The 22,267-nt window shown below is 39.9% G+C and overlaps 1 protein-coding gene across 4 annotated transcripts in view; it reads right to left on the reverse strand.

Moving 5' to 3' along the window:
• oxr1a (oxidation resistance 1a) overlaps positions 1-22,267 on the reverse strand; it is a 274,368-nt gene that overhangs the window by 125,521 nt on the left and 126,580 nt on the right. For 2 of the 4 annotated variants that reach the window (XM_039805880.1, XM_039805879.1), the window contains one exon: positions 9,380-9,576. In XM_039805880.1, coding sequence (XP_039661814.1) covers positions 9,380-9,576 — 197 coding nt within the window. Of the gene's footprint in view, positions 1-9,379; positions 9,621-22,267 lie in introns of those variants that run through there. The other 2 variants (XM_039805885.1, XM_039805877.1) reach the window with 1 other exon arrangement.

Consider the following 22,267-nt stretch of genomic DNA (forward strand, 5'->3'; position numbering starts at 1 on the left):
GTCAGATAGTGTTGTGGGGGGGGGGACATGAAGTCCGACTCAGTGGTGAGTGAAACCGAAGCAGAGGGACAGACACAGAGCTGTAGCCGAGCCAAAGTAGAACACTTTTTAATAATTAACTTGATCAGTTTTCAGGCAAATAAAACGCAGATTCAGATAATCTGCAAACTGCCGTAAGATTCCCCTTTATTTTAGATTCCCACTTTATATATATTCTTTTTATTAAAAAGGATAGTTTGATTTTAATTTAAATGTCTGGAAGAGCGCAGTGATAAAATTGGCAAATCATAGTTTAGTTGCTTTTGAGTTGCTATAAATAGAATTGTGTTAAATGGCCATATGATATATCACATCAATCGCAGGCCCCTGAATCGAAGCGAAATTGCATCGCATCAAGGATATCAGCAAATATCATATTGTTGTCCAAAGAATCAATATTGTATTGAGATAAAACTTGTGATTTACACCCCTAGTAGTAGTGTAGATGTAGCTTTAGATGCTGCTCCTCTTCATTTTGAGTTAAAGGACGCTGCAATGACAGAAGCGTGGCACGTCTAATGCAACTACACCATCAACATACCAATCACTGCTTTTTCTCAGAGGCGGTTTGGGGTCGTCCTGGTAGGGGGCTCATTGGTCGGGTTATTAAAATGCCGGTGGTGAATTTGCCGTGTGCCTCTAACGACAGGTCTGTCTGAAGTCTGCCAGACAGCACAGCAAGCTGCCTGCCACATTATTACTATCCCATTAGAATAAATGAGCATGAGTAGCTCTGAAGGAGCAACCCGGCCTGGGTTTGACTATCTAAAAAATGCCACAGGGCTCCGCTTACTGGATCCCATCTAGATAGGAACTAGAGAGAGACGGGACAGTCGCTAATCATTGTCTCATTACGTGATACAGCAGCGTAAATGACTGACAGATGCAATATTTCTGTAGTCATACGGGGGAAAACTCAGGCCTTTATCTGAATATGGTTTATCTAGGCCAACGCTAGCCAGAGCAAATGATTAACTGCTGCAACTCAAGCTGTAGCGCTTGTACAATTTGTTACTTTGTAGTTAAAAGCCGTAAAAGCTCAATAAGTCACAGTCGCGTTTCATTTAATTGCTGAGTGACTGTGACTTCCGACCCTGTGCTTTTAAAAAGAACCCAGAGTTGCCACTGAATGGATAATGGATGATAAGAGCAGGCTGAAATACCAACAGTCCCTCAGCCTGTCCTGCCGAGCTTTTATCCCACAATTTCCTTTATTGATTATCATCTGCTGAACTAAAGTGGACGACCGCAGATCAATCCGTTCTCTCTGTCAATGGCCCGAGGAGCAGAGTCGAAGCATGATAACTCTGTAGAAAGCTTAGCAGAGTGTGACACCAGCTGACACACCTCTGCCCACTCTCAACTCTCTTCTTCCCCCTCAGTAATGCAAACGGTGAGCTGTGACCTCATGTGACATGATCCTCCTGCAACCCGGACACTGTTGCAAAGTTTTAAGCTGCTGCACTCATTTACATAACTAATCGCAGGCTGTATGCTCAAGGACGTGCAGTCAAATTCAAATTGACCAAGAACTCTGAGAGCTGAAAGAGTGTCAAATGGAAAATAAGCTGATGGATCAGCATTAACTCACCTGACACGCTGTGTGTGACAACTATCCATCTAGATGCCACTTTTTCGGCTTTGGTTGGGGGTAGAGGTCGACCGATTTTTCGTTTTTTTTTTTTTTTTTTTTTACATAATCGGCATCGGCCAATATCAAGCCGATTAATAGGCAGGCGCATCTGCGGGCAGCCTGGTGTTGTTGTTGTTGTGGAACACGTGTTCGACGCACGCTGCCCCTAGAGTCAGTTACCAGCAGAGTGAGCAGACCTCATCCAGCGCCTAAGGAAGGAGCTGTTCCTCGGAGAAAACGGTAAGGATTGAATTCTTATAAGTCGTATATATTTAATGAAAAACGTATGACATGTTACTGCCAACTTCGAGAAAAAACATTAACAGGCGACATGACGTTCGGCTACTTTGGATATTGATAGCTGTCATGTCATGCTGTCATATCACAATAATTAAGCTAGAATTTTGCAATCACAGACAGTGGATCTGAGACTTTTATTATTTGTTTTGTTTGTGTCTATATTTGAGAGGGTTGTCAACTCAATGCAGAGAAAGAAGTTGTAGTAGAAAGTTGTAGTAAAAGAGACCACTGCACCACAGGCTAGTGAAGGACTGGCTTTGCTTTGCTAGCGTCGTTGCTAGGGTTGGTACAGAGTAGACCCGGTGCTAATATGGCACCTGTGCCTTAACGACCCGTATCTACCGGACCGAATAGCAACGCGGATTTCTGTACCTCATTTCGGCACCACTAATATGCCTGCGTTGCTCTCTGATGCTCCGAAAACGAATGTTAGAATAACAGAAACATCGCAGCATGTGACGCTAGTTAACATTACACTCGTCAGCAGCTAACGTTAGCCTAGCGTTAGCTAGCAGATGGATTAAACACGATTAAAATGCTGACAGCTAAACGGTGTAAAGTGTGATTTATTTCACTGTATAGGATCCAACAGCAGGATGTTAAGCAGTGTGCTGCTGCCGTTGTTTAGCTACTTGTCTGAAGAACAACACAGACGGCGCGTCGCGGTGCATTCAAAGTTGTTGTAAAATACCCTTTTGCCATGGTGGTTGTTTTTGTCGTTCAACAGCAATTTACTAGTGAAATACGTTATTGTTATAAGTTATAGTTATAACATTATTATTAAATCATTTAATTTTGACCATATGGCCTAAAGTTGTTTTCCCCCCTTAATTAGGTTTTGTCCATTTGGCTTTGTCTGTCAACAAACAAGACCAACCAAAAATATGTTTCAGGACAGTTTTTGGGAAGATGATAGAAACTTTTTAGCCTTGTATCACTTACAATGCACTGAATTATTAGCTGATTTATAAAACAAATGTTAGATTTTATATCTATACCTATCTACAAAATGACTTGAAGAAGATACTATACAAAAATACTAACTTAACCTTGTATTTTCCCCCTTTTTTAGTCATGAAATTAGTCAAGAAAACCACCCCCTTATGGCAGCGCTTCACCCAGCCAACACCAAAACAAAGAAATGCTGCTGGTTGCTACTGTGTGTCAGCACTACTATTGTTAAAATGGTCAATTTATTTTATTGTTCTCAGCTGTTCGATAAATGCTGCTAAATGCACTAAACTTTATCTTTTAATTGAAAAGTTTATTTGACAAAGTTAAATTTATTTTCTTTCTTCTTACCCGTTTTGTTTATTTATACAATATATGTTTTTACATTATACATGTTTAATGTAAGTATACAAGTGCAGATTGGTGTTCAAGTGTTCAATAAATGTTTTTGTTGAGAAATTTTGTTTTTATCTTAAGTACTTATTAGTGTTAAATTTTATCTTTCAAATAGAGGTTAAAAACAAGCAAATATCGGCCAAAAATAATCGGCAGCATATATCGGCCATCGGCCGACCCTGATTTCAAAAGATCGGCCTGAGAAAACCCATATCGATCGACCTCTAGTTGGGGGTGGTAGAGTGTGCTGAAGCCATGACCATTTTCTGTATTTCAGCTCATATTCAATACAAAGTCAAACTGTATTTCTGAGTCAGTTTATTTGTGTTATTTACTAAAAATGACATTCACATTCAACAAAGCTGCTTTCTTAATTAGGTTTCGGGTGAAAAGTATTATGTCCAGGATTATGTTTGTCTTTGACATTACAAATATGTTTCTAATGAAAGTGCGCAAAAGGCCGCAAAGGTCCGTGTTCGTGTGGGGAGGAGGTCAGGGTTGATGGATGGGTGAAAAAAATATGGGAGTTTTACCCAGGAGACCGCTGTGTCCCGTGTGAAACGTACGTAACGTACTTAACCTACCTTATGTACTCAAGTACAAAATTACAAAATTACGTAACAAACATACTTAATTCAAGCCAAACTATCATCTTTTTGAAAACCTAACCCATTGGGTTTGTTGCCTAAACGACGTAACCAAGTAGTTTTGTTTAAATTAGTCCTGTCAGTTTAACGCGTTATTAACGGCGTTAACGCAAACCCATTTTAACGGCATCAATTTTTTTAATCGCGAGATTAACGTTCTTTTTGGCCTAGCAAACTTTGTAGTTTTTTTTCACATGCTGTTGCAAAATTGCGATTAATGGCGAGTTAACTATGACATTAAAGGTCCCATGACATGGTGCTCTTTGGATGCTTTTATATAGACCTTAGTGGTCCCCTAATACTGTATCTGAAGTCTCTTTTATATAGACCTTAGTGGTCCCCTAATACTGTATCTGAAGTCTCTTTTATATAGACCTTAGTGGTCCCCTAATACTGTATCTGAAGTCTCTTTTATATAGACCTTAGTGGTCCCCTAATACTGTATCTGAAGTCTCTTTTATATAGACCTTAGTGGTCCCCTAATACTGTATCTGAAGTCTCTTTCCCGAAATTCAGCCTTGGTGCAGAATTACAGCCACTAGAGCCAGTCCCACAATGAGCTTTCCTTAGGACATACCATTTCTGTGTCTGTAGCTATTGAGGAGGAGAGAGGGGGGGCAAGGTGGAGGGTGGGGGTGTGGCCTTGACCAACTGCCACTTTGCTCGTTTGAAAGCCATGATGTCTCTCTCTCTCTTGCTCCTCATGACCTCATAAGGAGAAGATTCCAGATTGGCCCATCTGAGCTTTCATTTTCTCAAAGGAAGAGCAGGATACCCAGGGCTCGGTTTACACCTATCACCATTTCTAGCCACTGGGGGAGGCTGGGGGAACGCTTATTAATGTTAAAAAACCTCATAAAGTGAAATTTTCATGCCATGGGACCTTTAATGCGATTAATCGCGATTAAATATTTTAATTGTTTGACAGCACTAGTTTAAATTCAAAACATTAACCACGTTCAAAACAGCGATAATTTCACAATGCGTGGCGGTCACTGGAAAATACGTTTCCCTCGAAAATGTAAATAACAATGCAGTTTTCATGTATGGGAACATCATTTTTTAGAAGACAGGGTTGGTTCCCATCCAACTTGCGCAGTTCGAGCTCTGGTGCATTTGTCCTTTGATTTGGTTGGAGGTTCAAATGCCTTCCCTGGCATCGTTCCAAGAATATTAGCGTCCAAACGGATCCATTTGTAAATGACTCAACACGCTACTTCATATGCCAGGCCTATAGGTGGCGCTGTTTTATGCTACAGAAATTAACCAAAAATAGAGAAGAAGAGGCGCATAAAGCTTGCACGCTGTATACAAACAGACAGTAGAAGAAGAAACCAAACACAAGCTAGCTAGCTATATGCTGCCTTCGATGCTACAGTGCCGTGTGGTTGTGGGCATTAGGACCCGTTCTCTTAATACATCCATGATTAGGACGGATGCATGTTTATGTAGGTGGTGGTGGTGTTATGAGACGTTGTCGCGGGGTAAGAGGTCGAAGGCTAGAGGTCGAGGGGTGTGGCGATGACATCATGGATACCCAAGTATGCGGCTTTGCCGCGAGGGTGCCGTTTTTTTATTTTTTTCACCCTAGGACCAGGTTTCAAAAAAGTGCGTCTTCAGGCAGTGCGTTGACAGGATTCGTTTGGACGATCGGCCAAAACGATCCAAAACATGTGCGTATGCACCAAAAAGCGTCTCCATGTGGATGGCCCCTGAGACCGCCCAAAAAGGTGGGACTACTCTAGTTCCAATGGGACTTGTTCATGGTGGCAAAAAAAGCAAAACAAACTGGATTTTTTTAATATGTAATTTCAGCATGATTTCAAAAGTTAATCTACCATTAAACCCATCCGCTGACTGGAAAAGTGTTAAGGAAGCAATCTGCATAAGCAATCAGTATAATTATGCAACATTTGGTAACCATGGTAACATGTATGCACTTCAGCATGTGCATCACAGGTAATAGCAGCTAAAACAGAAGTGTCTGTGTCCTAATCCATGTGATTTGGCATTCCTAGTTAAAAAAAAAAAAAGGGAATTACTGAAACACTAACTACCGGCCTTCTTTTGTCCTACTTACATTATTATTTATGACATATTAGGTCCAGCTGCAGTCTCATCTAATAATGCTAATAATCAATTATTTCTTCATGAGGTCTCTGGGACATTAGATAACATAAACAGACACATTAAAGGAAAAGTGCTGCCAGAATTTGATTTCCCCATGTGGGCACATACAGTGCTAATGATGTAGGATGACATCAGTGGACATTGGACAGTCTTTTCCAATGAATGACCACGTATTGCTTACACCTCTTGGTTCGTTTGTAAGACGTCAGTGAACACAAACCCAAAGGCAACAATGTATCATCTTTAGACGGACTAAATGAACTAAATTAAGCTGATAGCATCCAGATACAGTAGCAGTAAACATGGAAAACATGACCACGCATCGTCTCTCCTTACAGCACTACAGAGCGAGCTAACTAATAGGCAAACAGTCAATGTTCTCCCCCCTGGCAGGTGTTAATAAGTGCCAGACAAGGACGTATTAAATGTCAACACTCCCTCTGTTGTCCAAGGTATTTATCATGGGACATTGTGTGACTTTGAACTATATTTTGACTTTCCTAATGACTTTTTTTTGGCTTTCTTGCCTTCTATTATGGGTTTCGTTCATACTGTGTTTCACAACCTCAAATTCTTTCTCATCGCCGACCCTCCCTTTGTTTAGCTGTTTTTACATTTGTCATCATCCACACATATACCACTGCCACATACATATATACACACATACTATAATACATATACATATATATATATACACATATATACTACCTCACATTACATATATATATACACACACACACACACACATACACTAATAATATATATTATAATAAATAAATATAATAAATATATTTTATATTCATATATATTTATATATGTGTGTATATATATATATATATAATAAATATATATATAAATAAATAAAAGTTGTCTGTGGAATGTGTTATATCGAGATGATGTGTGTGTGGGGATGACGACAAGACAAGCCCCAAAGATGTCGCCACAAATATAAAAGGAATCAGTCAAAATAAAGATCTCGCAGATTACCTTCAGTGGTTCAGCAGAGTCCTGTTTGTGTACCTTTTCTAACCTGACCCGAGCAGCTTGCAAACTGAATCACGTCAATGAAGCAAAAAGAGACGCACTTATGAGTTTGGAATTAGTTTAGCTCAACCTTCCTTTCACCATCTGTGAAGAGTCAGATCCCTGAAGTGTAATCACTCTCACAGTAGCAACCTACCCTCCAACACAGAAATAGACCGGCCGCAGACAGTTGCACCCCCCCCACCACACCCACACACAAAAAAGGCTTCGTTACAGGAATAAATCTCACAGTCACGTAATTATAATTTGTTGGCAGGAAATGAATTAGAAGGTGAGAAACGGGGAGAGCCCACTGTGGAAGTGACACGGTGAAGTTTGCTAGATTAAGAAGTTCGGGTCAACAGTTCAGAGAGTGCATGAACTTCAAATATCTCCACACCCACATACACACGCAGAACAATAACAAGCCCTTCCCCAGAAGCTCAGTAGTCATTGATAATGTAATAAGTGTTGGATAATATGATAATTGGACATCAAAATCTAACTAAATGTATTAATAAATACACTGAGAATGTAGCAGGGCTGAAATGATGATGAAAAGGTTACATTTATTTAAAGTGACTGTATGTAACATTTTAATGTTTCTGAAGCTCTGTCATTTTTCATACAATAGTCTTAAATTACCTGTAACAGCAAACAAGACTGAAAAGAACGCCATTTTTATATAGTTTTTAGTAAGGCCTCTGCCTGGGTCAGATTTTTCCCACGCAGTCACAGAATGATTTACGGCAGGTAGACGGCGCTACAGTAACACATTCTGAGGGGTCACAGATTTCTTTGTTACACCGGAGAAGCCTGTGTTAGTATCCGGCCTTTTGAGCCAGGTAAAAGGAAGCAGGAGATTTCTTTATATAGGCCTAATTGTATTTTAGAAGTTATCTGCTGTAGTTATGGCTGACACTGGGGCAGGACCATCACAGGAAAAAAAGAAATTTAACGAAGAACAACTAAAAGACCACGGGTAAAACCCGAGTCACACTCGGTCGGGCTGTCAACAGATGGAGACAAGTACGGGATTGAAAATGATTCAAAAACGTCCCAGAATTGTCCCTCAGGTATGAAATATGTCTATTTGATTCATAAAATAACTTTAGAATGCGCGATGTGGTTGTACGTCAGTAGCTGACATTAAATTAGGTCCCCCTTCCATTTAGCGTGGACGTGTTATTCCTTTTAGTCTGTCTCAGTGTTGGCCTACTATGTTCTTTTCCCTTGTCGCCTTGTACTTGTGTAAAGCGTCCTTGGGTTTCATGAAATACGCTAAATTAATATAAGTTATTATTATGTTGGTTGCTACAACAATCTCCTAATGCTTTGGCTGGTGACACAGTGATAGTGATACCCGGTTTAGCTCACGAGACATCCAAAGTAGGTTAAGTTACCGTATGCAACACTTGAAATGCAACGATGGGACTATATGACCCATCGTTGTGGGCAATAAAGCACCGTAAAGACAGCAGGTGTGGTAAAAACACTACAGCTTTTGTCCAAAGGGGCCGCTGTAATCAACACAAACTGAAAGTTACATAAAGCCACTTTAATGAGTCATTTCTTTTTCAACCTGGACCCTTTTTCCCAAGCATTGGTGTCTAAGTGACTAATGTGATCAAAATCTTTGGAATTGGACCAGTATTGAGCGAAACCGCTCTAACCAGCAATCACATAGGGCAAATGTGCAGGTGGGTTTGGCGATAGCGATTCCAGGGATGTTTCATGTTAAACAAAAAGGATCTTACTCTTTGACAGAAAGGTCAACCTCTGTAAGGATACTTTCCATTATGTTGTCAGACACTAATCATCTGAGCCTGTCGGTGGTAAAACGAGCACTTTAAGTGGACGTAAATTGGAGGTGGACAATTGCCATGGGATTAACACTACATTGTAGCCTTTTTCGCGGCTGCCGACTGCAGAGATCTTGGTTAATACTGGACCAATTTCAAAGATTTAAGTTTTCTCATCAGTCACTTCAACACAAAAACATAAGAAACCAGGATCCAGGTTGAAAACAAAGTTACCCTGTAATAATGTATTTTAGGTAACAACAAAAAAAAACATGTTTACAACATGAGTTCATGGACGCTTTTACATGACGTTTCATTGCATTATTAGTTAGCCTAGAGTTTGGAGAAATGTAACTGAAGGTTGTTGGTTTGAATTCCTTGACTAGCTGGGAAATTGATGTTTGGGATAATTGTATGCATTAATAAAGAACAATACCCTCCGTCTCGGGGTCATTTACCTATGGTGTAGCCTCGCTTCAGCTCCCCGCACCGGGGGCTGCGGCGCTGGGAGTTGGTAGTGTTGTACTCCTGCACGGCGAGGGTGGTCGTTGTCGTGGCAACAGGTGGTGCAGCCTTGTTGAGGGGTGAGGCTGGCACCAGAGTCGGGGAGAAACCTTGACTGGCAATATCCACCGACTGTGACTTCTGCTTCAGTCTGTAGGGGGACAATAAAACCACATTCATGTTATTTTTGCAAGATTGAAAACTATTATATTTGCCAATGCCATTATGAATACATATACACAGTGGGAAATGTTGCGTTCAAATGCAGGCCAATCAAAGCTTATTCGCGTCTGAGGTTGTTGATGTAATTGTGCTGTGTCACAGAAATGTAATCGTGTGAGACAATTTTTCAAGGAAGTTGGAAGAAAGAATCGATAGGCTAATCACACCCTTGTTGAGGGTGAATTTGTTAGCACTGCTCTTCTCGCTCAGTGCAGAGTCTCTCTACAGTAAAAAGGGATGAAGCAGGGCATTATTGGAGGAGGACAGCACGAGTTAAGACCTTGGAGGAGACGAAATCTCAGTAAACCGGAAGAACAAAAGTTGGAGCAAACGTATAGCAGTCTGCCATGGTGAAAATGTTTCATATGAATATGTATGCTTTCATTTGATCCTGTCTAGACTACTGTAACACTCTTTTCACCTGTCTTAGCAAACACCCATCGACATTAGAGATCTACTGCAGCCATATGTCCCTAGTTGAGATTGTGCCTTCGAAATAATGTGTCACAGCTCGCTCCTCCTGTGTGTGTGTGTGTGTGTGTGTGTGTGTGTGTGTGTGTGTGTGTGTGTGTGTGTGTGTGTGTGTGTGTGTGCGCTTCTGAGCAGGGGCGTGGCTCAGCAATCACTACCTGGCACACCTGATTCCCATCAACCATCAAGCTAAGTATAAGAAACCAGGCTCTCACTCATATGTGGTAACTCTCCAGGCCCTTAAACTCCAGTGTTTTGATCTGTTGCGAATACTCACCACACCAGCCAGCACCAGTTCCCCACCACCAGACGCCATCTGCTTCCACCAGGATAGCCACCCCGCCATTTCACTATCCAAGTGCAAGTACCAAGTTCAGCTTAGGCCAAATAAAAAAACTTTGTGCTCCAAATCCAGTGGGCCAGTGTCTGAATCTGCCAAAGCAAATATCTAATCGTAACATTACAGTTCCTAAACTTTGGAACTCAATACTTTTGGAGTACTCAACCGATTGAGCATTGCACTGCTAGAACAACCTGAACCTAAGTTGGACAGTTAAAAAAAGATCAAAATAGATCCAGCAGAACCAGATATATCATCTTTTTTTATTCCATGCGTTCTTCTTCTTTCTCAAAACCTGGCATCTACATTACCCACAATGTAACCGGACAACCAAGAGTTTGGTTAAATGCTGCATTCGGAATTATAATACTCCCAAGTTGACCACGTTCCAGTACAACAAGTCGGAAAAAAAAACGTTATTTCAGAGTGGTGGTGTGCGCTAGCCAGGTTAGCCATTGTTAGCAATACCAGTTGATAACACATTACACTGTTTTTTTGTGTATACAAACAGCATAGCAACATGTCCACAGCTAGAAGTTGGACAGTACTGTGTGTACGACTGGTTTAATGAGACACAAATAAGACAGAGGTGCTATTTAACTGTATTGTACTACAGCTTTCTCTACTGTTGATGCACAGAGCAGACATGTTGGATTTTGAGGCTTTGCTCGGCGTACTGTGAGGTTCTCTGACTTTCTGAGTCAGAAATCCGACTACACTGGGCGTTTCCCTTAAAATTTCCGACTGGGAACTCGTAAATTATGACTTTCGAGTTCAAATGGAACGCACCAAAAGATATGAATGATTTATGCTAGAAGCAGGTAATATAGCTTAAAAATGTTTGCGTGAAGTAGACACGAGGAGCGGCCTACAGAGGTCTGGTAACTTCTTTCTTACTAGGGTTAGGGTTCCCCTTCAAAAATTCATATAATCATGTTGGAACCATCAGTGGTGTTAAATCTGATTTTAACCAAAAGGCCTCAGATTAAACTGACCTCTGGATACAAGACACACATGTGCTCAGAGACAAAGGAACATGTGGCCAAGACAAAGGAATCTTGGCCTGTATGTAAACCCCAAAGCCTGGTTAATTCACACCTCTATGCGAAAGTGCCAGCCAGAAGGGAAACGCCTCACAACTGGCAGGAAGTCAAAGGACTACAAGATTGTAGTCTTCACCCTATCAAGAGTTTTGAGTCTTCCTATTGGTTTGGCGGGACCATAAACACAGCATGCAGTCTTGACCTATAAATAAGCCTGATCACCCAAAATCCTGTTGTCTTCACTTGCAACTCACGTTGCTAACAGGAGGCGCGCAAGCGCTTGTGCTGAACTTCCATTTTCTGGAGAAAGTGGATTTTATTTCGGTGGATCCTTGAAAACGCACCAGTGTTTTCATATCTGCAGTGAGAAGGAAACAACGTTTTTCTTCTCAAAGTCGACTAAACTTGCCCCCTTGCTGCCTTTTTGGAGGGAAGTTTCTCCGTGGCCGCTGACGAGCGCCAGGGACCCGCTCTGTTTAATTTCTGTGGAAATCTATGGACAGGAATAAACGGACTGAACACACCCGTAAGAAGGCTTACGTCTGGGCAGAGATAAGTAGTGTGTTTATTAATGAGCAAAGGGTTCGCTACCACTTGTTGCCATTAATGTGATCTGATTTAATCATGTACTGGTCCATATGTGATTATTAATCTGTTCTGTGAATGTATCAGTGATCACGATACGGTTGATTATGTTGTGTTGAATAGCTGGGTAAAACTGTAGCCTAATTGCTACCTGCTTAACCACTCCTTTCACGGAGTTTTAATTACTGTCGGCGAGAAAATCGCGATCAGCTGTTAGCCACTGGAGTGGTTATAGTGACGTTCTCCTCAGCAAAACAAAAGTCTCAGAGTCTGTCCTAACTACACGTTAGCCCAGACCTGAGTGGCTGAGGGGGACTGGGTCATTATCGATAACTAAGATCAAAGTGTTTTCCCTTCTTTACCCTGTCTCCTTTTACTAATTATACACACACACACACACACACACACACACACACACACACACACACACACACACACCTACATGGACACAAGCTAGCTTGTAGCTCCCGAGCTAACGGTGCTAGCTTCACACGTGGAGTCGGCATCACCTTGTACAGAGCTAACACATGACCTAGCATACTAGGCTAAGCGTGCGCGTTGCCTAGCAACCCCCCCTCGGCTTCTTCAGCCCCTCCCCGTGCACGCAGCACCACTACCGCCCTCTTGAGGCTAAATGGTTTTGTGCAGCTCACAGGAGTAGCCATTTTTGGAGTTGTTTTTGTATTAGAACTACATTTCGACACCGCCCCTCCCCTTTCACTCACTCTCTCTCACACACGCACACGCACGCACGCACACACACACACACACACACACACACACAGACAGACGTGTCCACAAGACATGCTGCTTTTGTTTTTGCTTTGTTTGGTTGTGATATTGTAAAATGTATATACGTTTTATTATTGAAGGATTATTGATTGGCTACTGATAATTGTGACGTTAATAAATTTGATTATACTTAATTAGCAGTTGCTGGTGATTATTTGTGTATTTGTTGTGATAACTGCTGGTCGAACGGGTCGCGCTCGAAATCACCCCTTCCTTTAATTCCTTTTAAAGGATTTTTACAGAAATGAGACTGTTCCACAGTTTGATTATTGGTCCCTGACAAGCAGGGTGGTGCCCCGTTTTGATTGTTTGTCGATTTGATAAAGTTATTAATAACCATATTAATAACTTTATTAGTATTGATAAAACATATTTGATAATTTGCCAATGATCAAATCTGTACCCTATGTGAATCCAACAATCAAATCCCATTTTCTTTTCTTTTTTTAAGATTATTTTTTATACAGGATAGCTGAAGACATGAAAGGGGAGAAAGAAGGGGAATGACATGCAGCAAAGGGCCGCAGGGCGGAGTCGAACCTGCGGCCGCTGCGTCAAGGAGTATAACTCTATATATGTGCACCTGCTCTACCAGGTGCGCCACCCAGGCGCCCAAATTAAATCTCTTTTTTTTCTGCAGTAGCAACTATTCACATGTTCACTATTCACATTTACATGTGTAAATTAGTATTATTAATTAATGGAATTACCAATGCTTAACTTCATACAATGGATTCAAATTGTAGCGTTAACAGCATTTCTAAATTAAAACGTCCGCTAATGACGACATTCCTAATTCACCATCTTTCGCATGAAAAGGTTTTAAAAGTAGACTGCTTATGTAAAGAGTATGAAAAGGTAAAGGCTGGCTGAGCTAGGTCAAATCAAATCTGCCTACGACAAGTCCTCAAAGCCTATTAAAAAGGATAACAAGATCCTGGGTTTGGGTTTATAAATGCGTTCACTGGGCTAATCTGAACAGGTAATCCCCAAACACTCAGCAGCAGGTCTCTCCACTTACATATGTTCTCATACTCACTTGTATACACACACAGAATGCACAGATACACTAAGCTATAGTAAAAACTTGAGTACAAAAAAAAAGGTAAAATGGCTGCTGAAACACTATCTAGTATCTGTAGTCTGAAAAAAGTCCTGAAACAGCAATACAAGATTCCCAGCACTCTGCTCCCTCGCACACACTTTCAATCATTCCAGCAAAACTGCTGAAGCGAACAGAATCTTTCTGGCCATTTCACCCAAGTGCCCATCCCCTGATGGACCAAAGCAGCACACATGACATAGTGTCTAACTGGCTAATGAAAATGCATAATCTCTATGGAAATGCTGTCCATCACTGTGTGTGTGTGTGTGTGTGTGTGTGTGTGTGTGTTTTCAATATCGAACAAACCCAAACAGTCCGGAGGACAAGGCAAACAGAGTAGGCTGAGCTGTGAATAAACACCAGAAGAAATTATGTTCTGCTTCACAGAAGTGTTCCACAAAGTCTATTTAGTCTAAAAGAAACACACTCACTGGCCCTTATTCTACAAATATATTCACCAAAACTAAATTAAAGCCCTTAATGCAACTGCAATTCTTTTCTTTATTGATTTTTCTACCTTAGGTTTTAAGGTAAGGTTTTCCTTACAGAACTGTATGTAATGGAAGTTTTCACAAAGCTGAAGAAAGGCAGACAAAGTTAGCTGGATATGCCAGATTGTGCTAATGACTATTTTGAGGAATCAGTTTGTGGCTGGCACACAATAAGGTTGGAGAATGAGTGAGAACTGCTGTTAATGGCTGTGGAGGGCGAGAGGTTGGACAGACACCGAGACACAGAGAGAGAGATTTAAGCTGTGTGAAGTCTATCTCCACTCCCTTAGGAGTTGGTACTAATTACGGTCTCATCAGTGGAGCAGAAGCCCTTCTTCTAGCTCTGTTCCACAGAGCTACAAGGCCATACAGCAGAATGCAGAATGTGTTTGTTTGCGTGTGTCAGAGATCAAATGAAAAGGAAGGAACAAAATCCCTGTGTCTTAGAAAGAAAGATGGAAACGGAGATGGTTTTACAGAATGACTCTGTGTGTGTGTGTGTGTGTGTGTGTGTGTGTGTGTGTGAACAGTACAGCAATGTTCATGTTTGCAGTTCATTCATGTCTTTTTTATAGCAGAATTCAATCAAATACAAACTTATTTATGGAGAACTTCTTAAACGCAGGCTAAACTCACAAAACTTATTTGCTGTTGTGCATTAGCCTGGAAACCCAGACCGAAATCCGAAAGATTAAGGGTCTGGCACTGAGTAATAAAAATGGCCCACCGCGAGGGGCGGCACCAAGCATGCATTTGAAAATCTCACTGCACGCAATTGGATAACACTACGACCGATCACAACAATACACGGGGTGATGTGTACCCATACGCTTAGCTACCAGCGGAGATAACTGGTAGATTACACTGTCGTCATCTGTTTAGCTCGCCTCTGGCCCGCCTATATCAGATACAGCGATGTGATTGGTGCAGCTCGGCTACAAGGGCATAGTTAATGAGCATCATTACTCAGTGCCAGAGTGACTCGCTGAGCAAATTCAAATTGTGCTCTCGCGAGAACTCTGGATTTCCAGGGTAGTTGTGCATGTCAATAAGATTTAAAGCAGCGTTGCTTTGGGGAACCCCAATCCTCAAACCTTAATGACTATGGATGTATGCCTTGTATCACCGGAGTTCTATGCAGAGCTGTCAAGACCACTTTAAGTCAAGTCCAAGTAATTTCAAGATAGAGTTCAAAACAAAACAGGTTCAAGATCCAGACGAAAAGAACAAGAGTGCCCTTTCGATATGTATGTTGCTCTACATTATCAGGTGGTTGAATTTACCGCTACAGAGCTCCGGGACGCCGGCTACCAGCTACCAGCGGTTGTTTGGCTGCCAATAGGTGACTGTGAGCCGGGTACAGGCAGCGCCAGATGATGGTCCTTTTAGAGGTCTTGGTAGTGGAGTTTGGCCAGAAAAAGTGAGCGTCATGCGGTGATAACACTTACGTTTAGGCACCAAAACGACTAGTTAAGTTTAGGAAAAACATCGTGGTTTGGATAAAGACGCTCCCGAGGAACAAACGAGTGTTTCCTGGGTGAAAGTATTTAGTTTTCGCCGCGAAGTGAACTAGGGCTTTGACTCCGAACTTCGTTATTCGAATATAATTCGAATATAAAAAAAAATAATGATATTCGAACGAATATTAGCCAGCCCTTAATATTCGAACCTGTTATGGGCATTATTTTTTGTAAATGCATTTGCTTGTAAACGTTGTTTTTTCACGCATTTCAAATCAAATGTAACTACACGTCAGGGCCTACCGCGTCTCGGCCGGGCGCCGGTGTGGGTGCATTCCCCCCTAATTCTCAAAGAAGGCAGGCTGGCCCAGGGCCAGGCCAGCTCAGCGGCGTCTTTCTCCCGTCGCGTTCCGCTGTCTCTCGCTAAGTTGGCAACACCGCCCACACACGCACACACACACACACACACACACACACACTGGCTCGACGCACACGAGTATAAACATCAGACCGCTTACGTAGGCTACGGTGAAAGCTCCGAACTTCCTGTCGAAAGCACACTGTTTGTGTTTAATCCAGGGTCTGATTTAATTTTTTTTTTTTAAATGAAGGCATTTAATGGTAAAAATATTATTAATAAATATTCGAATATATTCGAATATTAATATTAATATACAAACGAACTTCGAATATGATTTTTGGGCAAAAGTCAAAGCCCTAAAGTGAACTCCGCTCTCCGACTTGAAAGCTCTGTGTTTTCCATTGAACATTGAAAGTGCATATTTAAGTGTTTGGCATGCCTGGCACTATATCCATGGTATTGTAAGGGGGATTTAATTATTGCATGTTTTGTTTTGTTATGCATGATCAAAAAAACATCTCTTCCCCCTCTGCTTTTTTCACAGATCGCACCCCGGAGCTCACTAATACTTTGTTTGCACTGGTGCCATTAGCGCTGTTAGCGATCCTGTTTCCTCCCCCCTCTTTCTCCCTTTGTGATCCGCTGATACAGCTATGAGCTCTGTATGAGCACAAATATTGATTTAAAAACAATTTTATCGATTTAAAGCTCCATTGTGTAATTTTTTTAGTTCATTCTTAGCAAAAAAAAAAAAACTTTGTTCCTTCACAAATATGTGCTCATTCATGTGTAATTACTTCCACCAACTAATCAAAGTATTCTCGTACACGTAGAATCTGACATTCAGAATCATTCAGAATACATTGAGCGAGTCGCTCGAATGACGGCCGCCATGTTGCGCCTCCATCTTTAAAATACATTAGCCAAAGAGGGACATACCTCCATCTTTCGCACTTTTACACTCAATGGCACCGTGATGAATGCCAAGGAGGGGGAGAAGATAACAGAGTCGCCAAGGAAGTTAAAAAAAGAATTAAAATCGACAACACAACAGGCAAAGCAACAAGACCAAAGTAAATATTGGAGTGGCTATTCCAAGATGGAAAGAGCTCATAAGGAGCAAGGATTTTAAAAGGGACGCCGAAGTTGCCCGCTTTCTTCTCAAAAGGTAATTCTGCCTATTGGTGTAAATTCGAAGTTTTATAGTTGCTTGGCTAACTATAGCATGGTTGTGCATACTTTTCCTCGACGATGAAAAAGGATTGTCTACCTTGTAACATAAACCTCATCATATGTGTCTTGATTTCCCTGGCAGGTCATGTCGTGTGCAGTTGTAACACTGACTAGCTCCAGCTAGAACAGCTGCGTGTAAACAATTGAGATACTAAGAGCTCATTTTGGTTTCATTGACATTGTTCATACTGCTAAGAGAAATATATTAAAAACACAAACCTCCATTGCTTCTCTCCTACGCTGTAAACATTGTGTACACTATTAATCTCGTACAATATACAGAATAACTTACAATACAGAATAATACTTTACTAACATTAGCTTGTATATGTTTGGGAACCTGATAGCTGATGTTAACAATGAAATGGTACCACAATAACGTCAAACTATTATTACACTGGAAGGAACACTCACGGACGAAGTCGTACTTCTTGGAATAATGTGGCCACTGTAGAAGTTATAACGTGATCGGAATGGGAGGGGCTAGAAAGTAATATTCAGTTGGTTGTCATATACAATTTCACCGCTAGATGGGAGAAATTCTTACACAATGTAGCTTTAAAAATGGTCCTCATATGATTAGAACACCGTCCACGGCAACGGTCTGTATGGCAATGGCCATAGAACGCCGTAATTGACCAATCAGAATCAAGTATTCAACAAAGTTGTGTAATAATCTTCAGTATGCTGTCTTACTGTTGTTCAAAGTCAATTGTGATATAAACTTTGATCACTCAGTGAAGTCCTTTGGATTTTAAAAGTTTGAAATGTGATGAGACAAGGAAACAAATCTAACTGCCCTAATGTTGCATTATTTGCTAACATTGTGATTACAATGGTTAGAAAAACATAAGAATGTAAATATAAGAAACTAAATCCTCTTGCAAAATACTAATACGATAAATATGAATTTAGACGTGATTTATAGAGTGTGGGAATGCTAACAGTTACTGCTAATTTCCACCAGTTGCAGAACGGTGGCGGAGTCATCAGGTTTCACCGTGGTAAAGTTGGTTTTATATTGGACGTTGGATATTCGACACATTCGAAAAATCTATTATGCAGCTTGCCCTTTCAACCTATTCATGTCAAACCACTTGTGATGAACTCAGCTAACCACCCTACACATTGCACAAAGCTTCTTTTTTCAAAAAAAACATCCTTTAATTTTTTAAATATTTTTTAATGTAAATAAATGCCAGAAATCTATTATGCGGCCTGTCCTTTTGACCTATTCAGGTCAAACCACTTGTGATGAACTCAGCTAAGTCCCCTACACATTGCACAAAGCTTATTTTTAAAAAAAAAACATCCTTTAATTTTTTTTATATTTTTTTATGTAAAAAATGCTTTAAATCTATTATGCGGCCTGTCCTTTTGACCTATTCCGATCAATCCACTTGTGATGAACTCAACTAACCCCCACTACATTGCACAAAGCTTATTTTAAAAAAAAACCCATCCTTTAATTTTTTTTTGTAAAAAATGCTTTAAATCTGTTATGTGGCCTGACCTTTTGACCTATTCAGGTCAAACCACTTGTGATGAACTCAGCTAACCACCCTACACATTGCACAAAGCTTATTTAAAAAAAAAACCATCCTTTAATTTTTTTTATATTTTTTTATGTAATAAAATGCTTTAAATCTATTATGCGGCCTGTCCTTTTGACCTATTCAGGTCAAACCACTTGTGATGAACTCAGCTAAGTCCCATACACATTGCACAAAGCTTATTTTAAAAAAAAACCCATCCTTTAATTTTCTTAATATTTTTTAATATTAAAAAATGTCATAAATCTATTATGTGGCCTGACCTTTTGACCTATTCACGTCAAACCACTTGTGATGAACTCAGCTAACCACCCTACACATTGCACAAAGCTTCTTTTTTCAAAAAACCCATCCTTTAATTTTCTTAATATTTTTTAATATTAAAAAATGTCATAAATCTATTATGTGGCCTGACCTTTTGACCTATTCACGTCAAACCACTTGTGATGAACTCAGCTAACCATCCTACACATTGCACAAAGACAAAACAAAACAAAATTAAAGGATGGGTTTTTTGAAAAATAAGCTTTGTGCAATGTGTAGGGATGGTTAGTCGAGTTCATCAGAAGTGGTTTGACCTGAATAGGTCAAAAGGCCAGGTCGACTACTAGATTTGACAACTATAATATAAAAAATATTAAGAAAATTAAAAGGATGGGTTTTTAAAAAAGAAGCTTTGTGCAATGTGTATGGGACTTAGCGAAGTTCATCAAGTGGTTTGACCTGAATAGGTCAAAAATGTAGTTAAAAGCATTTATTTACATAAACAAATATTAAAAAATTAAAGGATGGGTTTTTGAAAAAGAAGCTTTGTGCATGTGTACAGGTGGTTAGCTGAGTTAGCATCACAAGTGGTTTGATCTGAATAGGTCAAAAGGTCAGCCGCCCATAATAGATTTAAAGCATTTTTTATACATAAAAAAATTAAAGGATGGGTTTTTTTTAAAATAAGCTTTTGACTGTATTCAGGGGTTTCAGTTGAGTTCATCACAAGTGGTTTCGTCGAATAGGTCAAAAGGTCAGGCCACATAATAGATTTATGGCATTTATTTACATTAAAAAATATTTAAAAAATTAAAGGATGGGTTTTTTAAAAAAGAAGGTTTTGTGCAATGCTGCAGGGACCTAGCTGAGTTCATCACAAGCGGTTTGACCTGAATAGGTCAAAAGGAACGCAGCCGCATAATAGATTTAAAGCGACATTTTTACATAAAAAAATATAAAAAAATAAAGGATGGGTTTTTTTTTTAAATAAGCTTTGTGCAATGTGTAGGGTGCTTAGCTGAGTTCATCACAAGTGGTTTGACCTGAATAGGTCAAAAGGACAGGCCGCATAATAGATTTAAAGCATTCTTTTACATAAACAAATATTTAAAAAATTAAAGGATGGTTTTTTGAAAAAAGAAGCTTTGTGCAATGTGAGTGAGGGGGTTAGTTGAGTTCATCACAAGTGGTTTGACCTGAATAGGTCAAAAGGACATGCCGCATAATAGATTTAAAGCATTCTTTTACATAAACAAATATTTAAAAAATTAAAGGATGGGTTTTTTGAAAAAATAAGCTTTGTGCAATGTGTAGGGTGGTTAGCTGAGTTCATCACAAGTGGTTTGACCTGAATAGGTTGAAAGGTCAGGCCACATAATAGATTTAAAGCATTTTTTTACATAAAACAAATTAAAGGATGGGTTTTTTTTTAAAAATAAGCTTTGTGCAATGTGTAGGGGGGTTAGTTGAGTTCATCACAAGTGGTTTGACATGAATAGGTCAAAAGGTCAGGCCACATAATAGATTTATGGCATTTATTTACATTAAAAAATATTAAAAAAATTAAAGGATGGGTTTTTTAAAAAAAGAAGCTTTGTGCAATGTGTAGGGGGGTTATTTGAGTTCATCACAAGTGGTTTGACGTGAATAGGTCAAAAGGTCAGGCCACATAATAGATTTATGGCATTTATTTACATTAAAAAATATTTAAAAAAATTAAAGGATGGGTTTTTTTAAAAAAGAAGCTTTGTGCAATGTGTAGGGGACTTAGCTGAGTTCATCACAAGTGGTTTGACCTGAATAGGTCAAAAGGACAGGCCGCATAATAGACTTAAAGCATTTATTTACATAAAAAAATATAAAGAAAATTAAAGGATGTTTTTTTTAAAAAAATAAGCTTTGTGCAATGTATAGGGTGGTTAGCTGAGTTCATCACAAGTGGTTTGACCTGAATAGGTCAAAAGGACAGGCTGCATAATAGATTTAAAGCATTCTTTTACATAAAAAAATATTTAAAAAATTAAAGGATGAGTTTTTTGAAAAAAGAAGCTTTGTGCAATGTGTAGGGTGGTTAGCTGAGTTCATCACAAGTGGTTTGACATGAATAGGTTGAAAGCGTAAGCTGCATAATAGATTTTTCGAATGTGTCGAATATCCAACGTCCAATATAAAACCAACTTTACCACGGTTCAGGTTTCCATTAAAGTCAGTGGGTGTATTTCCACTGACTGCAGAACGGCTGTGTTCCGACTGCGTCCCAGCTCCGGCGGTCCACAGCCCTCCGGAGCAGATACGCAGAGCTTCTATTGTTGCCGGACGCCGGAGAGCTCCGCAGCTATTCAGCACAGGGCAGATAGTGCGGGACAGGAAGTCGAGCACAGAAGCAAAATAAACATCCAGTTAATTTTCAAAATAAAATACAGCGTGCTCACGGCGGATCATATTTCCCTGCACTACAACTTGAAAACACAGCACAGAGTCGTTTCCCCTCTACTCCTCTGGATGGAATCTAACTGTTGTTGGTTTTGTGGTTCTATTCTACGTGAATTCGCGAGATCTCGTGGGTCCTCGTGACTTCAACTGTCAGTCATGGCCGCAAAAAAAATGTGTTTTTAAAAGTCTGAGTTACTTAATCACGGATGATAATAATGGTCACAATGTTGAATGAAAACAGTTCTTATTTATTTTCTTTAAAATTGAAGTATTCAAGTAAAAACAATTCAAAGACATAAAATACTAATACTATACTAATACTAATTGAACTAGTGTAGGAACATTGAACTCTGAGTGCACATTCAGTTGTTCACCTCTGCTGTAATGTAAATTGTGCAGCATACAAGCAAGATGAAATCATAACAATAAACAAAGGGCTCTGTTCTGTAACATATTGCACACAACCATGTCCTTATTGGAAGCAGTCCT

Source organism: Perca fluviatilis, chromosome 7 (genome assembly GCF_010015445.1).
Source record: "Perca fluviatilis chromosome 7, GENO_Pfluv_1.0, whole genome shotgun sequence".
In the NCBI taxonomy this organism is placed as follows: domain Eukaryota; kingdom Metazoa; phylum Chordata; class Actinopteri; order Perciformes; family Percidae; genus Perca; species Perca fluviatilis.